This window comes from Pleuronectes platessa, chromosome 20, assembly GCF_947347685.1.
Source record: "Pleuronectes platessa chromosome 20, fPlePla1.1, whole genome shotgun sequence".
Classification (NCBI taxonomy): Eukaryota; Metazoa; Chordata; class Actinopteri; order Pleuronectiformes; family Pleuronectidae; genus Pleuronectes; species Pleuronectes platessa.
Window position 1 is genome coordinate 16,711,676 of NC_070645.1, and position 25,271 is coordinate 16,736,946.

Here is a 25,271-nt window from a genome sequence, read left to right on the forward strand (position 1 = left end):
TGCTCTGCCATTCTCCTGAACCCACAACCCTCACATGGAGGGGCCTGCTGGGTGGGGGAGGTTCGGGGCCCGATCGGAGAGCAGGAGGAGGAGGAGGGGGAGGAGGAAGAGGAGGAGGAGGAGGAGAGGGCTGTGTGAAGTGATCCATTCATCTTGTTCAACCATCTCGCAGCCGAGGTTAACCACCACCACAGCCCAGCTTGGACCAGGTAGAGGCGGCCCTCCCTCTGGGCACTCGGTTCACGTGTTTCTCCCCAAAGACACGTTTCCAAAAAAACAGGGAGGCCCAGGGAGGGGTGGAGAACTACTGCCAGACTGTGAGGGGATGAGGTGGAGGAGGGGAGGGGGGGGGGGGGGGCTGCTTCGGAACAAACTGTTCACTGCCTCCGGGCACTCAAGCTCTCATTCAAACAGGGAAGAATAGATTCTATGAGAAGAAAAACATTCTGAATAAGAGCTTTGATTAGTGACCGACACAGATCCTGTAAACAGTGACCTTCTGTCTGATGAGACTGAAACTAATCAGTTTGTTGAAAACTCTGTGGAATCAATGAAGAAAACAACTCACAGCGGCAATATCACTCTTTATTAATAATAATAATAATACCTCTTTAAAAAAAAGTAAGAACATATCTTAAAATCAAGGCAGCTTCAGCTTGGTCCAGTATTATTTTTCAACATCTTCACAAAAGAAGATTTGTGGCTCAAGTGTGTTTTTCCTCAAATAATTATTAAGAAATTCTGAATCTTTTGAATTAACTTATTGTTCATATATTCAGTGGAGTGTAAATATTGTCCTTCAGCTCCAGTTAGAACAGCAATGGTACAGTTGTCTGTTCTGTCTGTGTCTCTGTCCTCGATCGGACACAGACAGACACGTGAGGAGAATCTGTGATGAGTCATATTTCCTCTAGACGTGACAGATTCCTCGATAAAGACTCATAAGTCAGATTTGACACCTTTGAGCTCAGCACCAGCACACGATCGCTCCGTCAGAGTCCACGCACGAGACGCCTCCGTCTGAATGAGTGACGACTTCAGTGTGTGGATCATAAAAGTACCGTGTTAAAATTCACATTATTCTGCGTGACTTTCCTTTTCCTCGAGGCAGAGAGTGTGTGTGTGTGTGTGTTAAGAGTTTCAAAGCTCTCGAAGTACCACAAAGTACCAGAGATCCCAGTGAGATCTAGGTGCTGTTGGCCTGCTCTTGCTCAAACAGCGCCATGGCGAGATGCGAGCGGGAGCCCAGACCCTCCAGGCTGCTGAGCACACAGCGGTGGTAGATGTCCTCACTGAACCGCGGGTTGCACGCTCGTCGGACGTACTTCTGGATGAGCGCCGGCTCCACGGCTCTAAACACGTGTAAGCCCGAGTAGCGGACAAATATGTCGTACACGTCCATGCTCTCCAGCAGCTCCTCGTTGTCCAAGATGTCGGCAGCCATCTTGGTCCGTGCGGTCATGTAATCCGCATTGTAAAAGCAGGCCTCGTCAAAGACGTGGCGGTCAAAGTGTCCGTCCCTCAGCGACTCGGAGGCGAACGACGAGGAGGCAGCGGAGGGCGGCTGGTCGCGGTACACCACGGCGGGGCTGTACTCCTGGAAGTGGATGGGGAAGAACACCTGCCAGTTGCTGATGGCGTTCATTCGGCAGCGATTCAGGAAGTCCGCGTTGACCTCCGTCCACACGCTGGACAGGAAGAACAGCGTGTCCACCGGATGCTTCTTGGAGATGATGTCCATCAGCTTCACCTGCGAGGGCACCTCCGTCTTCACGCTGATCCACGGGATCTTCACGTCCCCGTAGCGCTTCTCCACCTCCCCGATCATGGCCTTGATGCCGGCGAACACGTCCGTCTGGCTGACTCGCTGCGCGTCAAACGGATCGTATATGAACAGGAACGTGAGCAAGACGTTGTCGTGGGTGTCGAGCGTGTTCATCACGTACATGTCCAGGAAGTTGCTGACGTAGTCCTGGTCCTGGGCGGTGACGGGCAGGATGACCTGCACCCGCGTCGCCTCCGTCACGTACGGCATGGGGATGATCTCCACTGCACTGAGGGGCCGCAGCAGGTTGACCCGCTTCACGATGACCTGGCTGTGGCCCTTCTGGGTGTAGGCCTCCAGGGCCAGGTCCAGCATGTACTCCATGCCGCGCGTGGGATCAAAGCGCCGGTAGCCGTTGAGAAGACGGCGTTTGCGGAAGCGCAGCTGCGGCTGGTAGCGCTCGTTCAGACGCTCCACTGCGATCTCCAGCACGGCGCTGACGTCCGCCCGGTCCGCTCCTCTCATCTCACACTTTGGAGAGCTGTCCACGCACAGGTAGATGTGCTCCTCTGTGAAGTACTCCCAGTTGATCACCTCGAAGCGGGTCCTTGGCTTGAAGGGGGGGTTGATTCCGATTGGCCACGTGACTCCGGCCTTCCCCTCCGGCGTCCGCTCACTCAGGTTGTTGATCTGCATCTGAGGAGTACACACAGAAATCTGTCATAACAGAGCCGAGGAGGATCCGTTAAATACCAACGTGCCGTCTACGCAGTGTAAACACAACTCTCTCTGTTGTGTAACGTGTATTTAAAATCAAGTCAAAACAGCCCTGATCACCATTATTATCATCTGCAGATCCTATATTTACACAATAAAGCTTCTTCAGCAGATCCTAGTCACAATAACATCTTTATTTTGGCTTTCTGACAATAATTGTGTGAGTCAGTAGTTTCAGCAATGACTCACATCGGGTTGGGCGCAGAGAACAAACATTACACCGTGACACAGAACTCCTCCCTGTGGCAGCTCACTGGATTCTGTCCAATCAGATAAGTTCAGGTGAGGAAGGCCCAGTAGTGTGTCACCAACCTGGAGCTGCTCGATCTGCAGGTACGTCCATTCCAGCTCGATCTGGCTGAAGCGCTTGTGCAGGCGGTACATGAGATTCGGTTCTGATACCGGATGCACTGTGAAGGCGTTCTTGAACTGGGAGCTGTCTTCTCGCTCTGGATCGGCGTTTTTCCCCAGTTCAAAGTAGCGGTAGGTCATCTCCTGTGAGCCACACACACATTGACAGAGAACAAGAAGCGGGAGAATAGATCATCAGAGTCAGAAGCACTTTGAACTTCTAATAACACTCTGAACTGAAGGTTTTCTTTACCCGGTGCACCTCCACGCAGCTGAGACCCAGGTAGTCGATGATGCAGCGGCCCAGCCACTCGTCAGGTCTGACGCTGAGGATGTCATTGCGGCAGGTGTCGAGATGTGGCTGCAGGCGGGCCAGCAGGCTGCGGGACAGCAGGTAGCCGTAACCCCCGTGGCAGTACCGCGCCTTCTCCTCCCCGCCGATGAACTCCTCCGCCCTGCCCATGTACAGGTCCTGACCCGCAGTGAGGTGGCCCACGAGCTCAGTCAGCCGGTCGGCCTGCAGGTAGGTGTCGTCCTGGGCCAACAGGAACCAGTCGTAGTCCGAGCCGTAGTGCTGGTGGAGGTGACGCACCGTCTCGTACATCAGCCACACCGGCCGGTCGTCGCCGTGGGCCACCACCGTCATGCCGTGAGGCACCTTGGGGCTGCGCAGCCCCGTGAAGAAGAAGGTGCGGTGGAAGTGGTGGGCGATCGTCCGGTTCACGGCCACCGCCAGCGTGTTCAGCGTGGCCCGAGAGGTCAGCACGCCGACCAGCAGCCGCTCCCTGATGCCCAGTTCAGTGTGGATGTACCGGGTTCTGGAGAGCCGGGGAGAAGACAGAGAGGTGGAAAAAACAAAAATGAGAAAATAAAAACACAAACATAATGAAGATGACAGGATGATTCATAACACTCATTCAGTCTCATTAAGAGGCGGTGGACTAGAGGCAGAAAGTTGGACTATGGGCAGAGAATCCAACGGTGGTCTCTGGTTCGACTCCACGGAGTGACAACACAAAAACCTACCTGGACGGACAACACCTGGATCTGTTCCCCACTGTCTAAGTGCCTACCCCACCCCACTGTCTAAGTGCTCCTGAGCAAGGCACCTTACTCCCCCAACACCTGCTCCCCGGGCACTGTGCATGGCTGCCCACTGCTCTGTGTCCTCCTGTGTTCACCAGATGGGAAAAAACATTTGCATGTTGTGTGTGTGCATGTGTGTGGGACTAATAAATGTATCTTATCTCATAACACTCATTTAGTCTCATTAATCAAATTCGTTTGTCTGAGGACAAAAAACTGCCTGAACACAAAACAGACTTTTCTCACAGCTCTTTATAACCTAATGGAGAATTTGGTTATGCACATTCATGAGGTGTTATGAAGAAAGCACCCCCCCCCCCCCCCCCACTCACCTGAGGACTTTCTTGTGTGGCTTGTTGGGGTCCTTGTGATAGGGCACGATGCGGGGCTGGATGTCCTCGTCTCCGGCCTCGTCCCTGGACACCCCCTGTCCGTCCCCTCTGCCCAGGAAGAGCCTCCCGGTGCCCAGCTCGTCCCTGCACGAGTCGTCCGTGTCCCCCTGCGTCCAGGACACCATCAGCAGACTGAGGCTGCAGCCCAGGGACAGCCCCAGGATGAGGGGCAGCGCCGGCCGGAACAGCGCCAGGAGCGAGGACAGACGCATGTCTGGGCTCCGCTAGATGAGGCTGCTCTGGAAAATGTGTGCTGCCTTCGAGTCTGTGTGCAGAGCATGTGAGGAGGTGTCAGGTTTCCTGTGCTAGCTCAGCACGTCTGAATGGAAACATGTCAGGAGAAGCTAACAGGAAAAACGACCGAAATCCCCCATAGTTGTGTTTTTATCCTTATCGTCTCCTCCTGTGAGGTTCTAATCTTCTGATGAGAGGTTATTAGATCACATCCCAGAGCTGCACGTTAACAGACGATCCTCTCCAGCCTCATACTCTCAGATAACAGAGTAAAGATGAAGCTAAGTTACTTCTTTAACCTGGTTAGTGAATTACCTATAGCACAACACCATTAGCGTGTAATACGACTCCCCTGTTGTCTATTAACCCGGGCTAGGCGCTCTGGTCCCCGGGATGTGAACCACGTACCTGCACTCTGGAGTCAACATCAATGTTTTCAAGCTAACGCCACGTTAATTAGCTTAACCAGTCTTTTTGGGTATAGCTACTTCTGACGTGAGCTAACGTAAATAACGTAGCGATGTGTCACCGGGTGAGGGTTAAACCACTGGTTAACCGTCACCTACGGTTAGTTAGCGTTAAAGAATAAAAAAAAGTTAACGGAGTGAAAGTAGTGAAGTTAAAAACCTCGAAGGGAGAAACCAACACCGAGGAGCGGGCTAGCATGTTAGCATCGCTGCTCTCCCGTCGCTTCTCGATCCATCTCCGCCGAGGGCTCGAGGGTGAAGATCCCAGTTTGAGTCGCTGGTTCCGGGGAAGAATCGCAAAGCGGAGCCGTGGGGGGGGAGTCGTCCATTTGCTTCAGTTTCTCGACTTCCTCAAAAAAACTGTCATAACCACACGCAGAGAGGAGAAGTAACGTCCCTCATCATCATCATCATCATCGTCATCTTCGTCACCGACTGACTGAAGCTCTGCTGCAGCATCACCTCCAGCTGCCCCCCCCCCCCCAGAATAAGAGCACCACTATAACTATAACAGAAAAAATAACATATTTCTATCATTTAAATTCACTTCAGCTGTATTTACATGGGAGGAAATTGCAATAGACATTTTATTTAGCTGAGAAATGCAAAAGATCCCAAATTAAGCAATCTACAAAAAGTGAAGAGGAAACAAAATAATCAAACACTTAATGATGTTTGAAAAGTATAAACTTAATTCTCACCCCTTCTCCATAAGTCATTCATTATTATAATATTATAATGCTATATATATATTATTATATCTATGAATATGTTGTTTACCTGTGCTCTATATTGTATATAATGTACAACACATATATGTAATAATAAATACAATATAAATAATAAAACATAAGGTTTGATATTTTCATACACCTACATGCCCAAAATCAAAAATAGACAAATTTGCATTGTTATTCATAGCAGAAAAAAAGTGGAAGATAAATGAAGGAACGATAAACATTTAGTGAACAAATAAAAGTAGTGATTGTCACATCCTCTCTTCATCCTCTGCACTTTGTGAACAAACATATATTTGTACTTTATTTTGAACTGGGTTGTGTTTGGATATTGTTTTAACTCCACATTCAAACTGGTCCACAAGTGTTTTAGTTGATAATAAACTTCAGTGCTGCAAATCTCCCACATATTATGATCTGGTTTGTGGACTTAGTGGAAAAGTTGCATTTGAAGAAGATGAAATATCATTTTATGAATTAAATCTTGTTGTAAATTTCCGGTTTGCTGCAGTGCTGTGGGAAGGGGAGGCGCCCTGGATCCTCCCCGCCCCTCGGCCCCTTATATGGTCCGTCTGGCGGTGTGACGTGCGGCTACATCCACCCGGCGAAAAGTGGACACGAGACATCGGTGTGCTCCGGAGACCAGAGACTCATTGAACAGGTAATTCACGCGTTAATGGCGACTGACAGCGCCGGCTCGAGTGAATAACACCCGCCGGTTGTTGCGGGATTATACGCGAGTTGGATAAATGTGACTTAGCCGCTGAATTATCCGCGTTTCGGAGCCGGCCGGTCGAAGCCGGGTGGGCCTCGCGTCAAGCTAACTCCCGCGGCGCGGGCCTGGTAGTAGAAGCTAGGCGCCGTTGTTAGCTTAGCCAAGAAAAAGCTAACGCGGGTCAATTTAGCCGGGGGGGGAAATGGACGTGATATACCTTCTCGTGTGTGACACCGAGGCTCAACGTGTGGGCCACGTTGTCCCGGTATCATCACCGGCTCACTGCCTCAAAGTGACAGTGTCTGATGCTGATGTTAGCGGGGTTAGCGGCTCCGTTTGGCCGCTAGCAGCCAGGCCACCAGAGCCCCAGCGTGCGAGCAGGTGGGACCGAGGGGCACTCGAGAGGGAAATGAGCTCATGGTTAGCATCACCGTTATCCCGGCTCGCCACTGGCCACCATTGTTAATCGCGTTAGGCCTTTTGCTTTCAACACACCGGCCCTTTCTTCTGAAATCGAGCTGTACGCTTTTACCGGTAAGTGGTTTCCCCTCGCGACGTCAGCATCCGCCAACGATTAGTCATTTCCACCCTGACTCACACTCAGGTTCTATCTGACTGGAGCAATCAGAGACATCTCGTTGTTATGAAATCCTCGTGCTTCCTCGAGAGTCTGTGTCCACTGATGTCCCCCCCCCCCTCACAACATGGCGATATGAGGGAGTTAAGACTTGTCTATTTTTTTTTAATCCTCCTGAATAGCCCTGCACAACCATGCCGTCCGACTTGGCAAAGAAGAAGGCAGCGAAGAAGAAGGAGGCCGCCAAAGGCCGTGGGCGCACCAAGAAATCTGATGAGCTCGATGGGGAAGGTGACCAACCAGGGGCCCAGACTAACGGAGCGAGCAATGGTGAGAGGCCTGATCTGAATAACCACTTATTTTGTTATCTCTACAGCCCTTTAAAGCTGACAAGCGCTCTTGGCAGATGTGGAGAGTAAACCCTGAATCAATGTTTTTTTGTTTTGACAGGTGTCGAGGTTATAACTAAGGAGCTGGACGAGTTTGAGCTTCTGAAGATGGAGGCGCGGGCGGTGACAGGCGTTCTGGCCTCTCACCCCAACAGCACCGACGTCCACGTTGCCTCCCTGTCGCTCACCTTCCACGGGCAGGAGCTGCTGTCAGACACCGATCTGGAGCTCAACTCCGGCAGACGCTACGGCCTCCTCGGACTCAACGGCACAGGTAAGTTATTAATGTTTCCAATAAGTTGTACATCTCATGTGTTTCAGGATGGTCTCCCTGAGTTGATTTGACCGTAACACCCATTAAGCACTAGAAGTTGATTTTTGTAACCGCTAGTAATATCATTTTTATTCTGTTCAGGAAAATCCATGCTGTTGTCAGCCATCGGGCTTCGTGAGATTCCCATTCCAGAGCACATCGATATTTACCACTTGACCCGGGAGATGCCCCCCAGTGAAAAGACGGCTCTGGAGTGTGTAATGGAGGTGGATGATCAGAGGATTATGCTGGAGAAGGAGGCAGAGAGACTGGGCGCTGAGGACGGTGAGTTACATGTGATGCTCCATGAAATGATAAACTGTGGAGGGCACATGAAAAACAACTTGGCCTGAGCAAGCAGACTTAATTCAGAACAGTCTTGTATATACTCGTGTAGCTAAATGAAATCAATAATAAATGAATCTCTTTTCCTTCACAGCCTCGTGTGAGAAGCTGATGGAGCTGTATGAGCGTCTTGAGGAGCTGGATGCAGACAAGGCAGAGATGCGCGCCTCACGGATCCTCCACGGTTTGGGTTTCACCGCTGCTATGCAGAAGAAGAAAATGAAGGACTTCAGTGGAGGATGGAGGATGCGTGTTGCTCTGTCCAGGTAAAGACCCCGAGCTTCTGTTACATCGTAAGTGAGCTACTTTGTGTGAAGTGCAGCTGAATGTGCTCAGCTGAGCTGCATCTTGCACCAACCTCATTTAATTCCGAATGTTCCTGTTTTGCTCTCAAATCAAGAGCGTTTTCTGAGTGACACTCGAAGCTAACACGGGTGTCGGTCACACATTTATGGTAACACCCATGGAAGAGAAGTAGCCCATATATGGAAACACATTTGCTTTATACGAAGTTATTCAAGATTGGAATTAAAGAGCTGTTGCTTATACATTAAGTTTCTGTAATTGAAACTAAAATAAATATCCACTGTTTTTACAGAGCTCTGTTTATCAAGCCCTTCATGTTGTTGCTGGATGAGCCCACTAACCACTTGGACCTGGATGCTTGTGTGTGGCTGGAAGAGGAGCTCAAAGTGTAAGTTAACTTATTTCATTGCTTCATTAGTCCAAACAGTTGTGTACATGTATGAATATGCGGAGATGTGTATTAACACAACCTGGTGGTTCTCAGGTTCAAGCGAATCCTCGTTCTCATCTCACACTCTCAAGACTTCCTGAATGGTGTGTGCACCAACATCATTCACCTACATCAGAGAAAACTGAAATACTACACGGTAAGATCCCTTGCTGGCGTCTTAATGTAAAATCAAGACAGTTTGGCATCATCGGAAAGTGATGGACATATCCTGAACTGACGGCCTCCTGCGATTTCCTCCTGCTAAATAAGGAAACCAGGGGTAGGCTGTTGCTAATTCTGTGTGTGGGAAGACCCGTTGGATGACCATGCTTTTCTATTTATAACTTAAGGGCAACTTTGACCAGTATATGAAGACCAGAGATGAACTGGAGGAGAATCAGATGAAGCGCTTCAACTGGGAACAGGACCAGATAACACACATGAAGGTAAAAAAAATAAAATGTGAATCCATTACTACATGGTGCCAGTAATCATATTGTACAGTACTGAATACATTTTTAGAATATGCATAATTAATCCTATTAACACACAAATGGACAAAGGGGCCATTTCCCACTACAAAACTCACTCGACTGTGGCAGTTAAGTAAATAACGTGATCAGCTGACAGGGTGTAGGCTCCAGCAAACGTGGACACTAACAATTTGCTGAGGAAAATACAGCAAGTGACTCATCTTGTTTTCTGAGCAGTGGCTTCAAACAATCATCCTGCAGCTTATTCAATCAAGATGCGCACTCATTGTTCTGTTTACACCTCTCCTCCAGAATTACATTGCCAGGTTTGGTCACGGTTCTGCAAAACTGGCACGACAGGCACAGAGCAAAGAGAAGACTCTGCAGAAGATGGTGGCGTCTGGCTTGACTGAAAAAGTCACGAATGACAAGGTATGGTACTGGTTTACTGGTAGGCTCGTACTGGTGCTTAGCAAACCACCTCATTAAGGACAAGCAGTGGTTTTGACCAGGTGACACTCACTGGGCAGGTTTTTTACTTTTGATACTAATACCTCCCTTCCCCTTCTGCAGACTCTGTCATTTAATTTCCCAGCCTGTGGGAAGATTCCTCCTCCTGTTATCATGGTTCAGAATGTGAGCTTCAAGTACAGTGAAGACACAGTGAGTACGCTTCATATCACATCATGAACACAGCTTCACTCAGTTACTTCTCAGTCTCACTCATCTGTTGATGTATCCTGCAGCCGTACATCTATAAAGACCTGGAGTTTGGTATTGACCTGGACACCCGCGTGGCTCTGGTGGGGCCCAATGGAGCAGGGAAGTCTACGCTACTGAAGCTGCTGATGGGAGAGGTTGGTACAAAGCACATCCCCAGGATCCTGCGACAACCTCCTGTTTTCAGAGTGTAAATATTTAATATTTTTCCTCTTCGTAGCTCCTGCCCTCCGACGGCATGATCCGCAAACATTCTCACGTCAAGATTGGAAGATATCATCAGGTAACTGCACTTGAACACTGCAGTGCACGAGTTCATCTGAGTCCTCACAGTTCACAGCATGTCACACCTTGAAAAGTTCTTTTGAAGTAGCACGTGCACTCAAGTGACGGTCTCCCACGTTTCTGCCCTTTGTTACAGCATCTGACAGAGCAGCTGGAGCTGGACCTGTCTCCTCTGGAGTACATGATGAAGTGTTATCCTGGTATCAAAGAAAAGGAGGATATGAGGAAGATCATTGGCCGCTACGGCCTGACGGGGAAACAGCAGGTGCGAATAGGATTTTCCACATGATGTCTGATTCAAACAATGTGACTTGACTGTTTGGTCTTTGTGCTGAGTTGACTCCTGATGTGTTTTCCAGACGAGTCCAATCAGGAACTTGTCCGACGGTCAGAAGTGTCGGGTGTGTTTTGCCTGGCTGGCCTGGCAGACCCCTCACCTGCTGTTCCTTGACGAGCCCACCAATCACTTGGATATCGAGACCATCGATGCATTGGCAGAGGCAATCAATGAGTTTGAGGGCGGCACGATGCTGGTTAGCCACGACTTCAGGCTAATTCAGCAGGTACGCATTCATTTGATGGATTCATGGAATATTTAGTTTGAAACGGAGCTGTGAAATAAAGGTGTTATGATTTATAACATTTTGATTCTTTCCTTCAGGTGGCGCAGGAGATCTGGGTGTGCGAGAATCAGACCATCACAAAGTGGAACAGGGACATCCTGGCATACAAGGAGCACTTGAAATCAAAGATCGCAAGGGCGCAACATGACATCTAATTCAACGTCCCACTGAGCCACTCCTCTATCTTGTGTTATGACCCGAAGGCTCACAAGGGGATGAGCCGCATTTGCATCGCGGGAAATCTCCCAACGACAAGAACTGAAACAATCTCTTTATGCATCTTCTCAGACGCGTCTCTTGAACATGTTGTACTGTATTTCCATCTCGGTTTCGACAGTGCTGCATCGTGCTACACCCAACCCTCTCCCCCCCCTCACCTCAGGCTGCACTCTGATTGGCTGATTCACCTGAAGCATCTCAGTGCATTTTGGAATGCATTCCATCGTGCTGTGTTGATAGAAACGTTTTATTTTTTCCAAATGTTTTATCCCGGCACGTATGCAGCAGCTTTTATGATATTTAAAAGTTGACTTATTACTACTTTTTTTTTTTTTTTTTTCTCCTCCGTGTAGAAGCAGTTCTGCCTTATTTAACAATGTAATGCAATAAAGAGTTTGTCAGAATAAACAGATCATAAAAACAGCACAGTTAGTCTCATGTTCTCTTTTATTCATTCTAAACTCAATGAATACAGTGCTGGTATCTTCAAATCAAAGGCTTCTAGGGAAATAAACTGTTCAACATCTGTAAACAAAAGGACAAAACTTGAAATGATAAGTTGCTTTGGATTCTGATGTGTGCCCCAAGGCTGCATAAATAACCATCTACATCTACACAGCCACTACAATATACTTCTCACCAAGTATCTGAGTAAATGGCTTGGCTGCCCCTAAATATCTTTGCAAAGTAACATTGATAAAATAAGAATCTGAAAAAGCCACTTATAAACATCAGTCGAGGCCAATGCATCTCCAGGATGCAGTCTGGAAAACCTAACATCCATATGGGTCTGATTCCAAAAGTAAAAACTTAAATCTCCTTCATTGTTTAACGCCCCTTACAGGTAAAACTGAAATAGACTGATGTTCTTGGTAAATCTAAAACATGGGCTGTAGATTAAGATGGAAGAGGAGCGTGAAGCAGAAGGGTTTCCGCTGCACTACAGGTTAGTACATATCTAAACAGCCCATGATTTAAATCCACTCAAACTTAACAGCGGTAGACATCTGTATTTGGTTCAAAAGACAATTAATTAAATAGTCTGTCCTTTAATTTCTAGTCTCAATAATCTGTTATTCATTACAGTCTGAAAATACATGCTGTGTTATACGTTACATTTCTGCCGATCACTGTTGTCTCAGACATACGAGGCTGCACATAAAGCTATAACGTTTGTCGGGGGGGGGGGGGGGGGGGGGTGTCTCCTCCAGAGACCCAGGGCTGCAGTGTGTGTGTGAGTAAATACTGAATGATTCTATGTACAGTATGTAAACGTTATTAACGGCCTAATTGTTAAACACAAGCCTCCGATTTAAGGTTTCAACGTAGCGTGGATGATTGACAGATTAGTGGCGCTAGTCTCTGTTGAAACAGTGCAAGTTGAAGGAGTGTTTTGGTGACGCTGTTCCCAGGTGATCCTGGAGGCAGCGGGGGGGGGGGGGGGGGGGGGTAAAAGAGGACAGCAGCAGTCAGAGGCGCACTCAGGTGCAATATGAGAGGACTGTCCCAGCAGGGGGGGGGGGGGTCGATGCTCATTGGGCCTCCCACTCCTCGTCCGACGCCTCATCGGGGGGGATGGCTCGGGTGTTGCTGGCCCGGATGTTGCTGATGTTGGTGAACGAGAGGAGGTTGGCGATACCCATCAGACTCACGCCGGTGCCGTCCAGGTTCACCTGAGCCAGGTGCATGTGTTTCAGGAACTTGAGACCTGAGGAGGACAGATACACACACGGTGACATTGGTCCCAGTCAGGCAGAGATTACCTGTGTGTGCGTGTAGAGGATGAGCCGGATGCAGAGGGAGGAGCTTACCGTGGTCAGTGATGCGTGTGCGGCTGAGATTAATTTTGACAAGCTGATTGCAGCGGATCACACCTCTCCTCACTACTGTGTCTCCCACCTGAGTGCTGGCTAATCCCAACACCTACAACAAGCAGAAAGACGTAGAATGAACAGGTTTCATAGTTCATTTTACTAAATAGGCAAAGCAGGTTGGATTTGTTCTCAAAGTTGGAATTAAATAGACAGGTTTGAGCAGAGGTTCACTCTTTCATTTTAAAAGCTGGTGGTTGATCACATTAAAACGACAAGGTTAACCCAGGGATAAAATAAAACCAGTGTTAATGTGATGTACACTGGGTTTTCTATGAGATATCATCACACAGGGTCAGAATTAAGATTATCCTCAGTCAAATAGAGATAATTCCAGCAGAGGAAGTGACCTGGAGGTGCGGCAGACAGACGATGAGCTCAGCCACTCCTCGGCTGGTGACTGCTGTTCGGTCCAAGCACAGCTCCTGCAGCTCCTGCAGCCCGCGCAGAGAGGGGAGCCCCGCATCTGTCACCTGAGTGTTGCTGAGGGACAGCTTCTTCAACCTGCACACAATAAACACAAGATACTCTTCAACATCCCTGTTGTAACAGTAGTCAGTAAGATGTGTTCATTACAGGATACCAGTTATTGATTATGGGAATGACCTGCTCATGGTGGAGAGTCGATTGACTCCCTGGTCTGTGACCTGTGTGTAGTCGGTCAGGTCCAGCTCTAAGAGCCAGGACAGATCCGAGAGGTACGCCAACCCGCTGTCGTTCACCGAGTGGCGTCCAGGGAGGGTGAGGTGAGTCAACTTGAGACCTGGGGGGAGGAGAAGTAGAAACCACGATAAGACTTTGATTCCACACAGACTCATCTCGTCTGTTCCTGCCCAGTTACGGACCTGAGATGATCTGAAGGGCGTGATTCCCATCAACAACAGGAACATCCGCCAAACTGAGGGAAGACAGGGAAGGGAGGTTGGCGAGGCTCTTCAGTGACTCCTCTGTCACACGTGTCCCGTCCAGGTTGAGTGTCTGCAGGCTGGACAGCTCTGCCAAGGCGGACACATCTTCAACCTTGGACAATAAGACACAGACACATCATGAGAGATCAGTACATGTTGCTAAACACAATATTAAGATATAAATGTGCCAGAAGAGCTGATGTACCTTTGTCTGCTTGATGCTGAGAAGTCGCAGCTGTGGCACACATGAAGGAAGGGCTGCCAGCGTGGCTTCTGTCACCGCCGTCTGATTCAGGCTGAGCTGAGAGAGGCAGGACGGAGCTGACTGCAGATATAACACCATCCCGGCGTCGGTCACTTTGGTATGGTCCAGTGACAGGAAACACAGACTGTTCAAACCTTGAAAGCAAGAAAATCATAACCTCATTTAACACTTAATACAAGTACTTAACACAGAGCAGCTTATGTTTGGGGGTCTGGCATTCTTGCACCTAACTGTAGCTGCTGGTGAAGCAGTGTTGCATAATTCGTTATCCCTTTATAATAACTGTCTGAGCCTCGTTCGCAAGACTGACCTCTGATATGCTGCAGACAGGAGTCCGTTAGTTTACTGCAGGAAGCGAGGTTCAGGTGCTGGAGTTTCACCAGGCTGGACAGGATGGACAGACCAGAGTCTAGAAGGAGATAAACATGAATTAGCACAGATGTTGACCAAACCAGTCCAGAAACTACACCCCAGGATAAAGCTTTATACCGGTGATTAGAGGTGAGTTGACAAGACTCAGATGCTTGAGCGCCGAAAAGGCCCTCAACTGCCGCAGGAGCTCATTGGTGGAGTAAGGGTAGCAGTTAAGGACAAACTTCTGCAACGGGCAGCCGAAGAAGAGCTCCAGGGTGCGCGGACGAAGGAGCCTTTCACGGGACATGTGGTTGAGCAGAAGCTCTGCTAGCTCCGGGGTCAGACACGCCAGACTGCTGCTGTACTGCATACTGGGAGCTGAGTGAGTAGAGACAGAGCCAAGAGTGACCACAGTGAGTAAACAAGGCAACATGACCCCACCTCTTAAAAGTCTGTGTGTCACACAGCGGTATCTCACCGGTCATGAGGTGCACCGTTGCTCGAGTAGCCAAGGCACATAGGGACGGTACGCTGGGTGTCCTGAAGGCTCTTTTAGGGGGTGACGGCTGTCCCTGGGAGGCGCTGGGGTCTTCTTGCTGCGCGGCACGTTGAAGACGTTCCACCGCAGCCAGACCTGCAGCCGGGGGCCCCCTCCGACCTCCTGCCCCCTCAGGCTCTGCTGGGTCCACTGCTGGAGCCTCCCTGAAACAGTTTAATGCAAATAATGTTCAAAGTGTGCGAGGAACATCCACGCTCACTGCACTCAAAAAGTTGTTTGCGTTTATGACCACTTACCTACCAAACGGGCCGGCCTCAGCTACACTTACACTACAGCAAATATCAAACGAAGATGGTGAGCATGATTAACATTAACAATCTGCATATTAGCATTGTCATTCTGTACATGTTAGCATGCTAACATTAGCATTTATATCAGAACATTATTGGGCCTAAAGCCGGATGTCGTTAGTCGTGTTATAGTTTTCATTGGGATAACATTGTCCAACACAATTGAATTTCATTAGACTGAAGTAGACAACTAGCTGCAATGCACTTTAGTATCTGTCCTATAACAATAATAATATATGATGCTTTGCACTGTTCTTAACAAAGTTACCAAGGGAATCACAAAAAAATAAGAACAATACAAAAAAGGCAGTAACATGTATATTTTGATTGCTGTCATCCATATCATCTAAAATCACCACATGCACATTACAGTTCTCACATCACATCAGTGGCGTTCTGTCTCGACACCTACCTGAGTCGATTGCCTTGTTCTGGCCAGTGGTGCCTTGGCTCAAATCCCACTCGGATCCGGTTCTCTGGAAAGAAGGGCAGCCTCGGCATTCCTGTGAAAATTAAACAAGTGACAAAAAGTAGTTCACAAGAATATTCCAATATCATCAGACTGAACCACAAAACAAATCATTTACAGCCTCAAATGTTTTAACAGAGAAAAGCAATTTTAAATTCCACACCTCAAATTTGTGATTCTCTCGATATGGAAAGCTACAACCTTGATTATACTTTCCCTCTGTGTCCTGAACACACAATGAAGACTATATCAAAACCGCAGATGCTGAAAGACAGAATATGATTGGCTGACCAGCAGTAAGGACTCAGATCTGATTGGTGGGGCTAAGCACTGTATGTTTGACAGAAAGGGGCATTCACTCCCATATCTCCTTATCCTAATCTTTCTTACACTGAAAACAGTTTTCTATGGCAGTCAGTCAAATGTTCTGCACACTGAGAAACTTATGTAATGTACGGATCAAGAGTCATCATGAGATGACACATCCCCCCGGCCCACAAAACATAATACAGATAATTTGGTGCCATCTTAGTTAACAGAAGTCATAATATCTTGTAATGAGACGCCAAATATCAAGAGGCACCACTTCTCTACCTGACTGACAGGATTGTGAAGTTACATGAAAAATGTCTACTCGGGAAACATAATTACAGACGGATAAACAGTTCACTGTATTCCCCTACATGGTGTCTGGGGGGAGACTAAAACTGAATGGGAGTTATTGCAACAGCTGAGAGTGAAGGGGCCATGGCCATCTGTTTCTGATATGTGAGGATGACGCGTGGAGACGTGGAAACAGGAAGAGGGGGGGGGGGGGTGAAAGGGAGGGGAAAGAAAGCAAAACTTAGGTGAATGGAGGGATGAAGTGTCAGTAACAACCTCAGACAAAGGAAGCAGTACCGTTCAGCACGTAAGGTGGTTCCTCGTCTGCTTCTGGCTCCTCATCGACCTCTATGCCTGCAGCTTCTTCTGCATTAGCAGGAACCAGCTTCTGGCCTCGTCCTGTGGGGCACCAGAAATACCATAAAGCATCTATTAACATAATATGTAAATAATATCAAACATTCTGGCTGGTTGAACTAATTAATTGAACTAACGAGCTGTAATGTTGAATGCTGAAAATGTAGGTACTCATGGGCTGAAGGGTAAAGATTAACAAAAATCTATTTAAAAAAAGTCAATGGTTAAAATCATAGACTGAATTTTAAAGAGGGACAATATGACATTGTCGTTTTTTTCTGTATAAAAAGATAAAATACTTACCCCAGCAGTGAGATGGTCCAGACAGTGAAGCACCAGCTTCAGGGATCCCTGCATAATTGACTGCCTCTTCCCACAGTTGGTTGGGAAGTGGAGGAGGTAGAGCCATGTCCTGCCCTTCTGCTCCCTCCATGACAGGGATACGAGGCTGGGGAGGCTGAAGAGGCTGAGGAGGTTCAGCGCACGGAGGTGGCTCGTTCTGTACTGCTAACGGTGGATCTGCAGGACTCGGCGGATCCTGAGGTGTTTCTGGAGGAGTGGTCTGAATACACAGAGCGGCATTGGGTGTTAGGCCCAGAGAGCGCAGAGAGCAAGCAAGTTCTGCCTCCCCGAAACGCTTCCGAGGGAAACCCTGGAGGAGGGAGAAGGAGGCTAGGGAGGGGTGACGTCCGGAGATGTGCTCCATGACACTGCGCAGAGGGGCATCAGCTGGGAAGCGTTCACGGATCGACTCACCGGACGGCAGCCGAATCTGCAGCAGAGCACAAGACCCACAATTCTGTAATTTCTCTGTTTTTTTATTCTGACACATGAAAATATGGTTGTCAGTGGCTCACCATGAGGATGCAGTTGTTATCGACATTAGTCTGAATATTTCCTCCAAGCTTCTGGGGTTGAGCACTAGGAGGAGACGTCTCAGTGACGGGGCTGGTATGGATCTTCCTCTGCAGGCTCTTCCGATCCTCAGCTATCCGCTTCAACACCAATTCGCGTTCCTGCCAGTACAAGACACGTAAAATGTTCAATTTCACAAATAAGAATCAGACTTTTGCCTTAAGAGATTTTGTTCTCCATTGCCAGTCTGGTTGAGTTAGCTCTGTTTGGAAGAAGTCACAAGTCCTTCTTTTCTTTACAGCTCACCTGTTTCTTTTGAATTCTCTCTGCCTTGGCCTCCTGAGCAACACGGTGTCTCTCGTGGTCTTCAAAGTCACTTTTGTCTTGCTTGATGCGCGACTCTAGCGGTAGCGGCTCTGGGGACTGTTGTGACGGTTTCAACACCAGTGAAGGGGATGCTGTTCAAGCCAGAGACAGTCCAATGAGATATGTTTTTTTTTTTTTAAAAATCAGGCAACATACTATCTTTGGCCATTTTAAACAGTATACTGGTATGATAACAATGTCATATTGCAATGAATAGGTACATTTATCAGTATCTAGACAAACTGAAGCTGAACTTAAAGTAAGAAAACAACTTTGATACTCTAAAGTCAAAACTTCTGGTGCCATACCTCCGCTTCCAGTTGGAGACGGATGTGACTCTGAAGTGCCTGCTGCCTCTTTCGGTGGGTTGAAAGCAGAAAATGGATTTCCAGCGGGCTGTGGTGACTGCTTGACCAACTTGTGCCGTGGATACTGACCCTGCAAGAGCCTATTAACATATGAGAGAGGGACACCGCATTTACTAAAGGGTGTTTTCCTTGAGGAGTGAAAAGCACATTGCTGAATGTTAATAGCCCCAAAGCTCTGGGTCCACTCACCACTCAGCTGCATCGGGCACAGAGAAATGTCCTGCCTGCATGGCTGCCTGGATCTGTTCCTCCGAGAAACCCATCTCACTGAGGATGAGGAATAGCTCCCCGACAGTCTGCAACACAAAATCAATCAGACTCCTGAGCAGCTGTCTGACATGCCAATAAAGGCCGTAAACACCAGTTGACCAAACTAGCTTTGTGGTGGTTTAACCCCTTATCAGTGATTGTGGAAACAACAGGCCACTGAAGGGCAGATTGTGTCATTCACACTGTCTGTACCGGTGTTCCACTAAGATATTATTGAATATCTGTGAACTTCTGCGACGTGTGACGTATCATCATCAGCTGTGAAAACAATTATCCTCACCTTTACCTTTTAGATTCCTAATGTACTGATCACATACAGTTGTCGATACATAAGATAACTCAATCCTTCATTGTACAGTTCAGAAACCAAGGTAAACTTCGCTCTTACACTGGCTTCATAAAAATGATTAAGATTCTGGTTCTGTTTTAGGCTCGACTATTAGATTATATTTCATTCTGCCATGACCGATCAAGACTGCAAATTGTAATCAATATCATCTTTGACAGCAAAAGAAATGTGCTATTACAGTTTTTACTACAGTTTTACGAGTTGTTACTACAGTATAATATATACAAGTATCTTTGCTTTGATTATGAAACGTGTACTCTTTATATGACAGTTTTCTCCCAAAAACGTCACGAGTGTTTTCTGGTAATAACATAAAGTTGCTGCCTTTAAACTTCACAATATTAATATTACCGTGCATTGCATGTCACTGTGTTTGAGCGAGGACAAGTCTGCAGATTTTGATTTCTCTTTGTGTTTGCGTCATGCAGAGAGGCTGAGCCACAGTTCAACGTTTTTAAACTGTTGACGTGAAGTTTCCTGCAGCAGCTTTCGCCTGTGTCGCGGTAAAACGCATCAATTCCCAGGGATGTCAGTGAATTGACTGAAAACCAACCAGCTAGCTCCGAGCTAGCGCCGGGCGTGTTGTTGTTTCTGTTGGGTACAGTGGAGGCTGTCAACAAGCGACGTTAGCATGACGGCTAACTGCTAGCCCTGGAGAGAGCTATGGCGAGGATACAGCTAAAAGCAAGCTAGCACGCTAATATATTGTGTGCATTACAGTGTCATGGAGGAGATGCGTAGCTTACCGAAGAGGGCGCGGAGCTCATGTCGTTGTTTCGGCTTCACCTTGGAGAAGAACCCGGAGAGAAACTGGTGTTTGTGAGGAAGTTTGTTGACTTCCTGGTTGGTTGTGCAGCGCAGCTTGCAATGCTAGCCGCTCTGACTCCTCCCCCTCACAGCTGAAGATTGACAGGAAATCCACAGCACGGCAGCCAATCAGCGCCGCGGAGAGAACGCACCGCCCACAGCCTCCCAGACCAATCCAGTCAGGCCCCACCCCCCAACCTCTGCCCGACCTCTGACCTCAGTCATCCCAGTAAAAAATACACAAATAAATCTGTGGACAAGGTAAACAAATTTAACGAATAAATCTGTGGACAAAATAAAAAAATGAACAAATAAATCTGTGGACAAAAAAGAAAAAGAAACAATAAATCTGTGGACAAAGTAAGAAAAAAGAACTAATAAATCTTAGAAAGAAAGAAAGAAAGAAAGAAAGAAAGAAAGCCTGCTATATAATATTCAAAAGTTCCAAAGATATAACTTCTGGCGTCAGTTGCAGTAAACCACCAACAGGGGTCGTCCTGATTCTGCATATTGATTTTACCATTTGTATAATCAAAACATATACAACTTTTGTGACCGTTTAACAGCGTTTAAAATGTTCAAGGCAAATCAAATAATGTGAGGGAGATTTGCTAAATAAAGCACAATGTTGTGGTAATCATCTACTGTGAGAATTCCCCCCGACATGCTCCGTGGTGCTCACAAGCCCCCCCCCCCCCCCCCCCCCCCAGCCCCTCCCTCCTTCTCCTCCTCCTCCTCCTCATGCTCATGCAGCTGAGCGCCAAACGGCTGCAGCTACTTCTTCTCTGACCCGCAGCATCAGACAAGTGTTTGTGTAATCCTCCGACGTTGTTTGGTGATAAATTAACCACAACATTAGCGCCGCTGAATACATTACGTCGCACCTGGTCCGACGTTTCCTAAAAAATAAAAAAAACTCACGAAATCCGAGATTTCAAAGCCTTGTCCAGCTGTTTACTGAATAAATAATAAATAATTTTGGCGATGGGTGCCCTTTTTTGGGGGTTTGAACACCTGCCCCCCAAAATGTCTGTGCACTTGCCTGCAAGGCCCTATTGCTGTTTGTTTGATTAACTTCGTGAGGAAGTGAAAACTTGGGGCTTTCATTGTTTATATAAACAGTCTGTTGTTGATGTTGGGCCAATGATTAATCGTTTATCATTGTTTCAGTTCAGATGATGATGAAAATGACTTTATTAGACTTTATTTTCGCTCCTGAAGTAACTTTGCACTGTAGATGACTCATCACGAAGCTGAAATCTCAGATACTAGAGGTCATGTTACTGCATCATAACGGGAACCTCGGGCTTTCATCAGAAATGTGAATCATCATCTACGCAGGCGCACAAACTTGAGTTTGGAGAAGATGGTGACAAAGTAAAAGAAATAATCAAAGGGAGACCGGAAACAGATAGATGTCACCTCCAAAATAAAGGCCCAAATCCATGACTATACAAATCTACATTGGTATCAGTATATATACTGCTTAGGTATGTTCGATTTCCTTATAAGGTCCTCGTCGAACATAATATTGTTTTTTATGTATAATAATAACAATGAATAATAATAATAACAGATTTTGCAAAGTACTTCACAAAGAGGACATTAAAAACGAGAACACAAAACATCAAAAGTTGTATAAAATAAGGACATCATACAAAATCTAAACAGCATTTAAAATGAACCACATAGGAAACAGATATAATACACACAATAATACGTTTAAAAATACATATTTCACTTGTTCTGGGTTTCCAGGGGAGGAAATGAGTACTTCCCCTTTACCTTTATTTTGAAAGTCCCCCCAGAGTAGTTTCCATGATGGCGCAGTGACAGCGGTGGAGCAGCAGGTCATTCACACGAGTTTGAGGTAGAAACACACCGGTGAGTAAGTAACTCTTAATATTCTGCTGCTGTTGTTGTTGTTGTGAGTCTCCGAGAAAACAAATGTCCACCCGACAATAAGTTGTGTGGAGGCGACGTGGCTCCGGGGACCGTTAGCCGGTGATTAGCCGGTGTCTTATTGTGACAGTGCCGCACAGACACAAACGTGTCCTCCGCTGCCGGGACCTATTCTCTTCGTCGTCTCCTCGTCTCTCGGCTTCACAACCCGGTACAAACCCGGAGGAACCGCGGCAAGGAACACGTCTCCTGACAACTGACAGGCTCCTGACAGTTTGTCTTCCAACGGCTCCTAGCGGCTGCAGGGGAGGGAACCAGGTGATGAACGTGCGGGACTCGAACCTCATCATGTCCCCATTTCACGTTTCATTTTACGAGTTCGGTGGACGAATGAGTCATTGAGGAGGACGAGGTGTGGTCAGCTGTACTCATCCATTCATCACTCATTCATTGGGATGGAGTATCTTTTGTTTCCCCAGGTCATGAGGTGACATGAGCACAACAAAGATGTCTCATGCATGAGTGAAAGTACAACCTCAACACAACTTTAATGTGTTCACTGTGGATTTTGGCTCATGTAGCTATTGATCGTCGAACTGTTTACAATGATGAGGTGAACACTTGTAGATTCTCACGTCTGTCTTTGGGTATGAATGACAGCAAGTAGTCGACTAATCAATCGGTTGCTTGACAGGAAAATAATCTGAAACTATCTTTTAATAATCGATAAATCACCTGAAATGTTTGCTTTCTAGTTCCTCGGTGTCATCGCCGAAAAGTGAAGGTGTGGAATATGAAGATGTCGCTTTGGTCATTAGTGTTTTATCCATTTTGACAAACATCTAATCGATAACATGATCAGCAGAAGTTACAGTCCCAGATCTGTTGTGATGTCTTGTTCCCACGCTGAGGTTCTCTGCATGTTTAAGGTATACAAATAGTGAAGTTAACGTTTTTTAACAGGAGACATTATTTGGACCCATGTGTGACTGATCCCACTGCTGATTGGTGCAAAGGAGCTGAGATTAGGAACCTAGTTTATTTGGAAACGTAGAGAGAAGTTGACGTTCTGGAACTAGCAATCCACCAAGATTGGAGCTAGCAAGCTTTAAATTCTGCTAAATTGGGATGTGACTAAAAAACATCGGTGAGCCACGCCTTAATCTATGATGAATATTAGACTCATCTTCATCAGTTGATAACCTCCCAGGGGGAAGGTCATGTTTTCTCCGGCATGTCTAGGCGACTGTTGGGCCTTTGGCGTAGGTTTAGAAGTCTAGATTCTATATTTGGTGACCGATGATATATTTTTTCAACCCCCAAAGAAGAATGCGACTGAATCAGTCAGTGAACCACACTGTAATATATCATATACAGTTATTTAAATAGTTATTTTTATTGATGACTATTTGTGAAATAGATCCATTTGAAATCCCCCCCCTCCAAGATCCCTACAACCCCCTCTGCTTTGGGAACCTTATACTCCCAGAACACCTTGTGTCACATGGCCAATAGATGTCAGGACGTGCCCTCTGGCAGGATGGAGGAAGGATGTGTCTCCTCTGCTGACTCAGCAAAATCATCTCCATGTGGCCTGCCGGTTATTCGAGGGGACACTTGACCTAGAGAATATCAAATCAAAGTGAAACCAACCACTGCTCAGGTTATTTTTAACCGGAGCACTTCATGACTCGTAGGATAACGGATTCTGAAACGTCTTTTTAAAGGTATACGACCTGAAATGTTTTTCTCCTTGTCACACAGTCCGGGTCGCGGTGCTTTAACCCATCACACACGTCCATCTTATCTCTGTGATCGCACTCTCAGCTTTTGTTTGTTTTTCGTTCACCTCAGTGGAACTTGTCCAACATGCTTATTGTTAACTGAGGAAAGAAAAAGTCGGAGCACAAACAGTTGAGCAGAGCGTCGCCACATTCCTGCCGTGATTTGCTTAGTCATGCAGAAGAGAACAAAGGAAAAGACGCAGATAGTAAATAGTTTTTTTTTTTAATCTGAGGTGCTCGGTTCTTCGTATTTATTTAACCTTCCCCTCTGCAGATAAACAGAGCCAATATTTTGTCTCTAAACACATCTAAAAAAATCTCTTGACCTGAAACCCCTTGACCTAAAGGTCTGTTTACTATTGGAGATCAGGGTCACATCATCCAGTTTCCCTACTTGGTTGTTGCTCTGCTGCTGATTTGCATTCAATCAGCATTAAAGTGCTTTGGCAACACATTCCGGAACATGCACAGTTGAGTCTACTCCTGAGCTGTCTGCAGTTTGTCGTCTCTTCTGAGCATCTAATTACACATTTAGCTTCATAAAATACAGTCTGCCATCTTCTCTACTCCCACCCTCCATCCACCTTCACTGTCGTCCTCCATTCCCACAGGAGTACGAGGTTCAACCCCGTGTCATCTGTCACACAAACGTTCTCGCATCACGTTGTTTCCCAGGAAATCGATCAATGGCGGATTTGTGTGTGACCTCAGTGTGAGATGTTTTAGGCCTTTGTGTGCGTTCTGAGAACTGTGGAGAGATTCTTCCCCCCCCCCCCGTCTGAGTCGCATGAGAGTAAATACAGTTATCACAAGCATTCTGCGTCTAAGCTTCACAATTACCACCTTTCTGTGAGAACGTGCTTTTCACTCTTGTGCAGCTCGTGCAACCTGAGCAGCTCTGGATGTGTTTTTGAGCAGAAGTGCCGCACCTTCAAAACCGCTGCAGCTGCACAGGGGGATATAAAAAAACCCAGTAAACCTCCTGTCTAATAAATAATACATGAAGTCTAAGATAAGCCAAGAAAGAACAGGACCTGTTGTACTTGACCCAGGTATTTAACTCATCTGGGGTCAGTATCCACACCACTGATGTCTAGAGCCTGACAGATATGAGGAGGTTAAAAACATGCAGATATCGATATACCAGCTGAGAAAGTGAAAACAACAATTGTTTGTGCTACGTCCGCACAAATATGTTTTCGTTTTTTTAAATACATACCTTCATGCTACATTGATGCTTGGTTGTTAAATCTCCTCGGAAGAGACGCCAGGACAGTATTTCTGGTGGTGGAGTCGTTGACCTCCTCAGTTGAGGGATGGCTTCTCCACTTTGAAGCAGATGACCTCCTTTCAAGTCACACGTCCTCTCTGTTTAAAGTATGTGAACCTACGCACCCATATGTGAATAGGTCAGAATTTTGGTAAACTTTACATAGACCTGAAAAATAAGAGCGACTCCTACAATGATAACAATGTACTTATTTATAAAACGAGGGAAAATACAGCATTTGAAACATAAACATCTATTTGGAAATCATTAGAATCAATGGTTTACCTGTGAGAAGTCAGATATTAAGACTAGAGCTTCAAATAATTCATTTTTAATGAATTTGGACTTGACTTCTTGACTTCTTTTCAAAAATCGAACAAACGACGGATTGCATTGAGGATAAATTCCTGTGGAAAAACT

The 25,271-nt window shown here is 46.8% G+C and overlaps 4 protein-coding genes across 7 annotated transcripts in view; 2 read left to right on the top strand and 2 right to left on the bottom strand.

The window, feature by feature from the left end:
* Nucleotides 1–571: 571 nt before the first annotated feature.
* On the bottom strand, nt 572–5,507 carry chpf2 (chondroitin polymerizing factor 2). The gene is made up of 5 exons (XM_053412334.1): nt 5,233–5,507; nt 4,312–4,636; nt 3,147–3,711; nt 2,855–3,037; nt 572–2,461 (listed from the first exon to the last, which is right to left on the bottom strand). The coding sequence occupies exons 2-5, from the start codon at nt 4,581–4,583 to the stop codon at nt 1,187–1,189; spliced, it is 2,295 nt and encodes a 764-aa protein (XP_053268309.1). The 5' UTR covers nt 4,584–4,636; nt 5,233–5,507; the 3' UTR covers nt 572–1,186.
* Nucleotides 5,508–6,394: 887 nt separating this feature from the next.
* abcf2b (ATP-binding cassette, sub-family F (GCN20), member 2b) lies at nt 6,395–11,628 on the top strand. Its single transcript, XM_053412655.1, has 15 exons — nt 6,395–6,470; nt 7,284–7,431; nt 7,552–7,764; nt 7,906–8,088; nt 8,243–8,414; nt 8,747–8,842; nt 8,939–9,041; nt 9,235–9,330; nt 9,670–9,789; nt 9,931–10,020; nt 10,104–10,214; nt 10,298–10,360; nt 10,499–10,627; nt 10,722–10,925; nt 11,024–11,628. The coding sequence occupies exons 2-15, from the start codon at nt 7,296–7,298 to the stop codon at nt 11,138–11,140; spliced, it is 1,833 nt and encodes a 610-aa protein (XP_053268630.1). The 5' UTR covers nt 6,395–6,470; nt 7,284–7,295; the 3' UTR covers nt 11,141–11,628.
* Nucleotides 11,629–12,706: 1,078 nt separating this feature from the next.
* Nucleotides 12,707–19,975, bottom strand: si:ch73-173p19.1 (uncharacterized). Of its 2 annotated transcripts, XM_053412656.1 has the most exons (18): nt 19,835–19,975; nt 18,659–18,765; nt 18,410–18,549; nt 18,042–18,193; nt 17,738–17,896; nt 17,184–17,652; nt 16,821–16,922; nt 15,864–15,954; nt 15,398–15,430; nt 15,081–15,304; nt 14,738–14,980; nt 14,559–14,657; nt 14,189–14,382; nt 13,921–14,095; nt 13,682–13,838; nt 13,426–13,579; nt 13,016–13,127; nt 12,707–12,912 (listed from the first exon to the last, which is right to left on the bottom strand). In XM_053412656.1, the coding sequence occupies exons 1-18, from the start codon at nt 19,853–19,855 to the stop codon at nt 12,737–12,739; spliced, it is 2,808 nt and encodes a 935-aa protein (XP_053268631.1). In that variant the 5' UTR covers nt 19,856–19,975; the 3' UTR covers nt 12,707–12,736. The 2 variants fall into 2 exon arrangements, with proteins under 2 accessions (XP_053268631.1, XP_053268632.1); XM_053412657.1 differs by lacking the exon at nt 15,398–15,430.
* A 1,720-nt stretch (nt 19,976–21,695) lies between these two features.
* slc4a2b (solute carrier family 4 member 2b) overlaps nt 21,696–25,271 on the top strand; it is a 31,824-nt gene continuing 28,248 nt past the window's right edge. Inside the window, exon 1 of one of the 3 annotated variants that reach the window (XM_053412445.1) lies at nt 21,696–21,779. The gene's annotated coding sequence lies outside the window, so the exon portion shown is untranslated. Of the gene's footprint in view, nt 21,784–25,271 lie in introns of all 3 variants that reach the window. The other 2 variants (XM_053412446.1, XM_053412447.1) reach the window with 2 other exon arrangements.

What these genes read in the sequence shown, in the direction of transcription:
- abcf2b (XM_053412655.1), top strand. Translation starts at nt 7,296, where the DNA reads ATGCCGTCCGACTTGGCAAAGAAGAAGGCAGCGAAGAAGAAGGAGGCC. An exon ending in CTGGAAGAGGAGCTCAAAGT is followed by an intron (nt 8,843 to 8,938) that starts GTAAGTTAACTT and finishes GGTGGTTCTCAG; the next exon opens with GTTCAAGCGAATCCTCGTTC. An exon ending in GCCTGACGGGGAAACAGCAG is followed by an intron (nt 10,628 to 10,721) that starts GTGCGAATAGGA and finishes TGTGTTTTCCAG; the next exon opens with ACGAGTCCAATCAGGAACTT.
- chpf2 (XM_053412334.1), bottom strand. Translation starts at nt 4,583, where the DNA reads ATGCGTCTGTCCTCGCTCCTGGCGCTGTTCCGGCCGGCGCTGCCCCTC. An exon ending in GCTGCGTGGAGGTGCACCGG is followed by an intron (nt 3,038 to 3,146) that starts GTAAAGAAAACC and finishes TGTGGCTCACAG; the next exon opens with GAGATGACCTACCGCTACTT. An exon ending in TGCAGATCGAGCAGCTCCAG is followed by an intron (nt 2,462 to 2,854) that starts GTTGGTGACACA and finishes TGTACTCCTCAG; the next exon opens with ATGCAGATCAACAACCTGAG.
- si:ch73-173p19.1 (XM_053412656.1), bottom strand. Translation starts at nt 19,855, where the DNA reads ATGAGCTCCGCGCCCTCTTCG. An exon ending in TGAGCTCCGCGCCCTCTTCG is followed by an intron (nt 18,766 to 19,834) that starts GTAAGCTACGCA and finishes TTTGTGTTGCAG; the next exon opens with ACTGTCGGGGAGCTATTCCT. An exon ending in GTCTCCAACTGGAAGCGGAG is followed by an intron (nt 18,194 to 18,409) that starts GTATGGCACCAG and finishes TGGCTTGAACAG; the next exon opens with CATCCCCTTCACTGGTGTTG.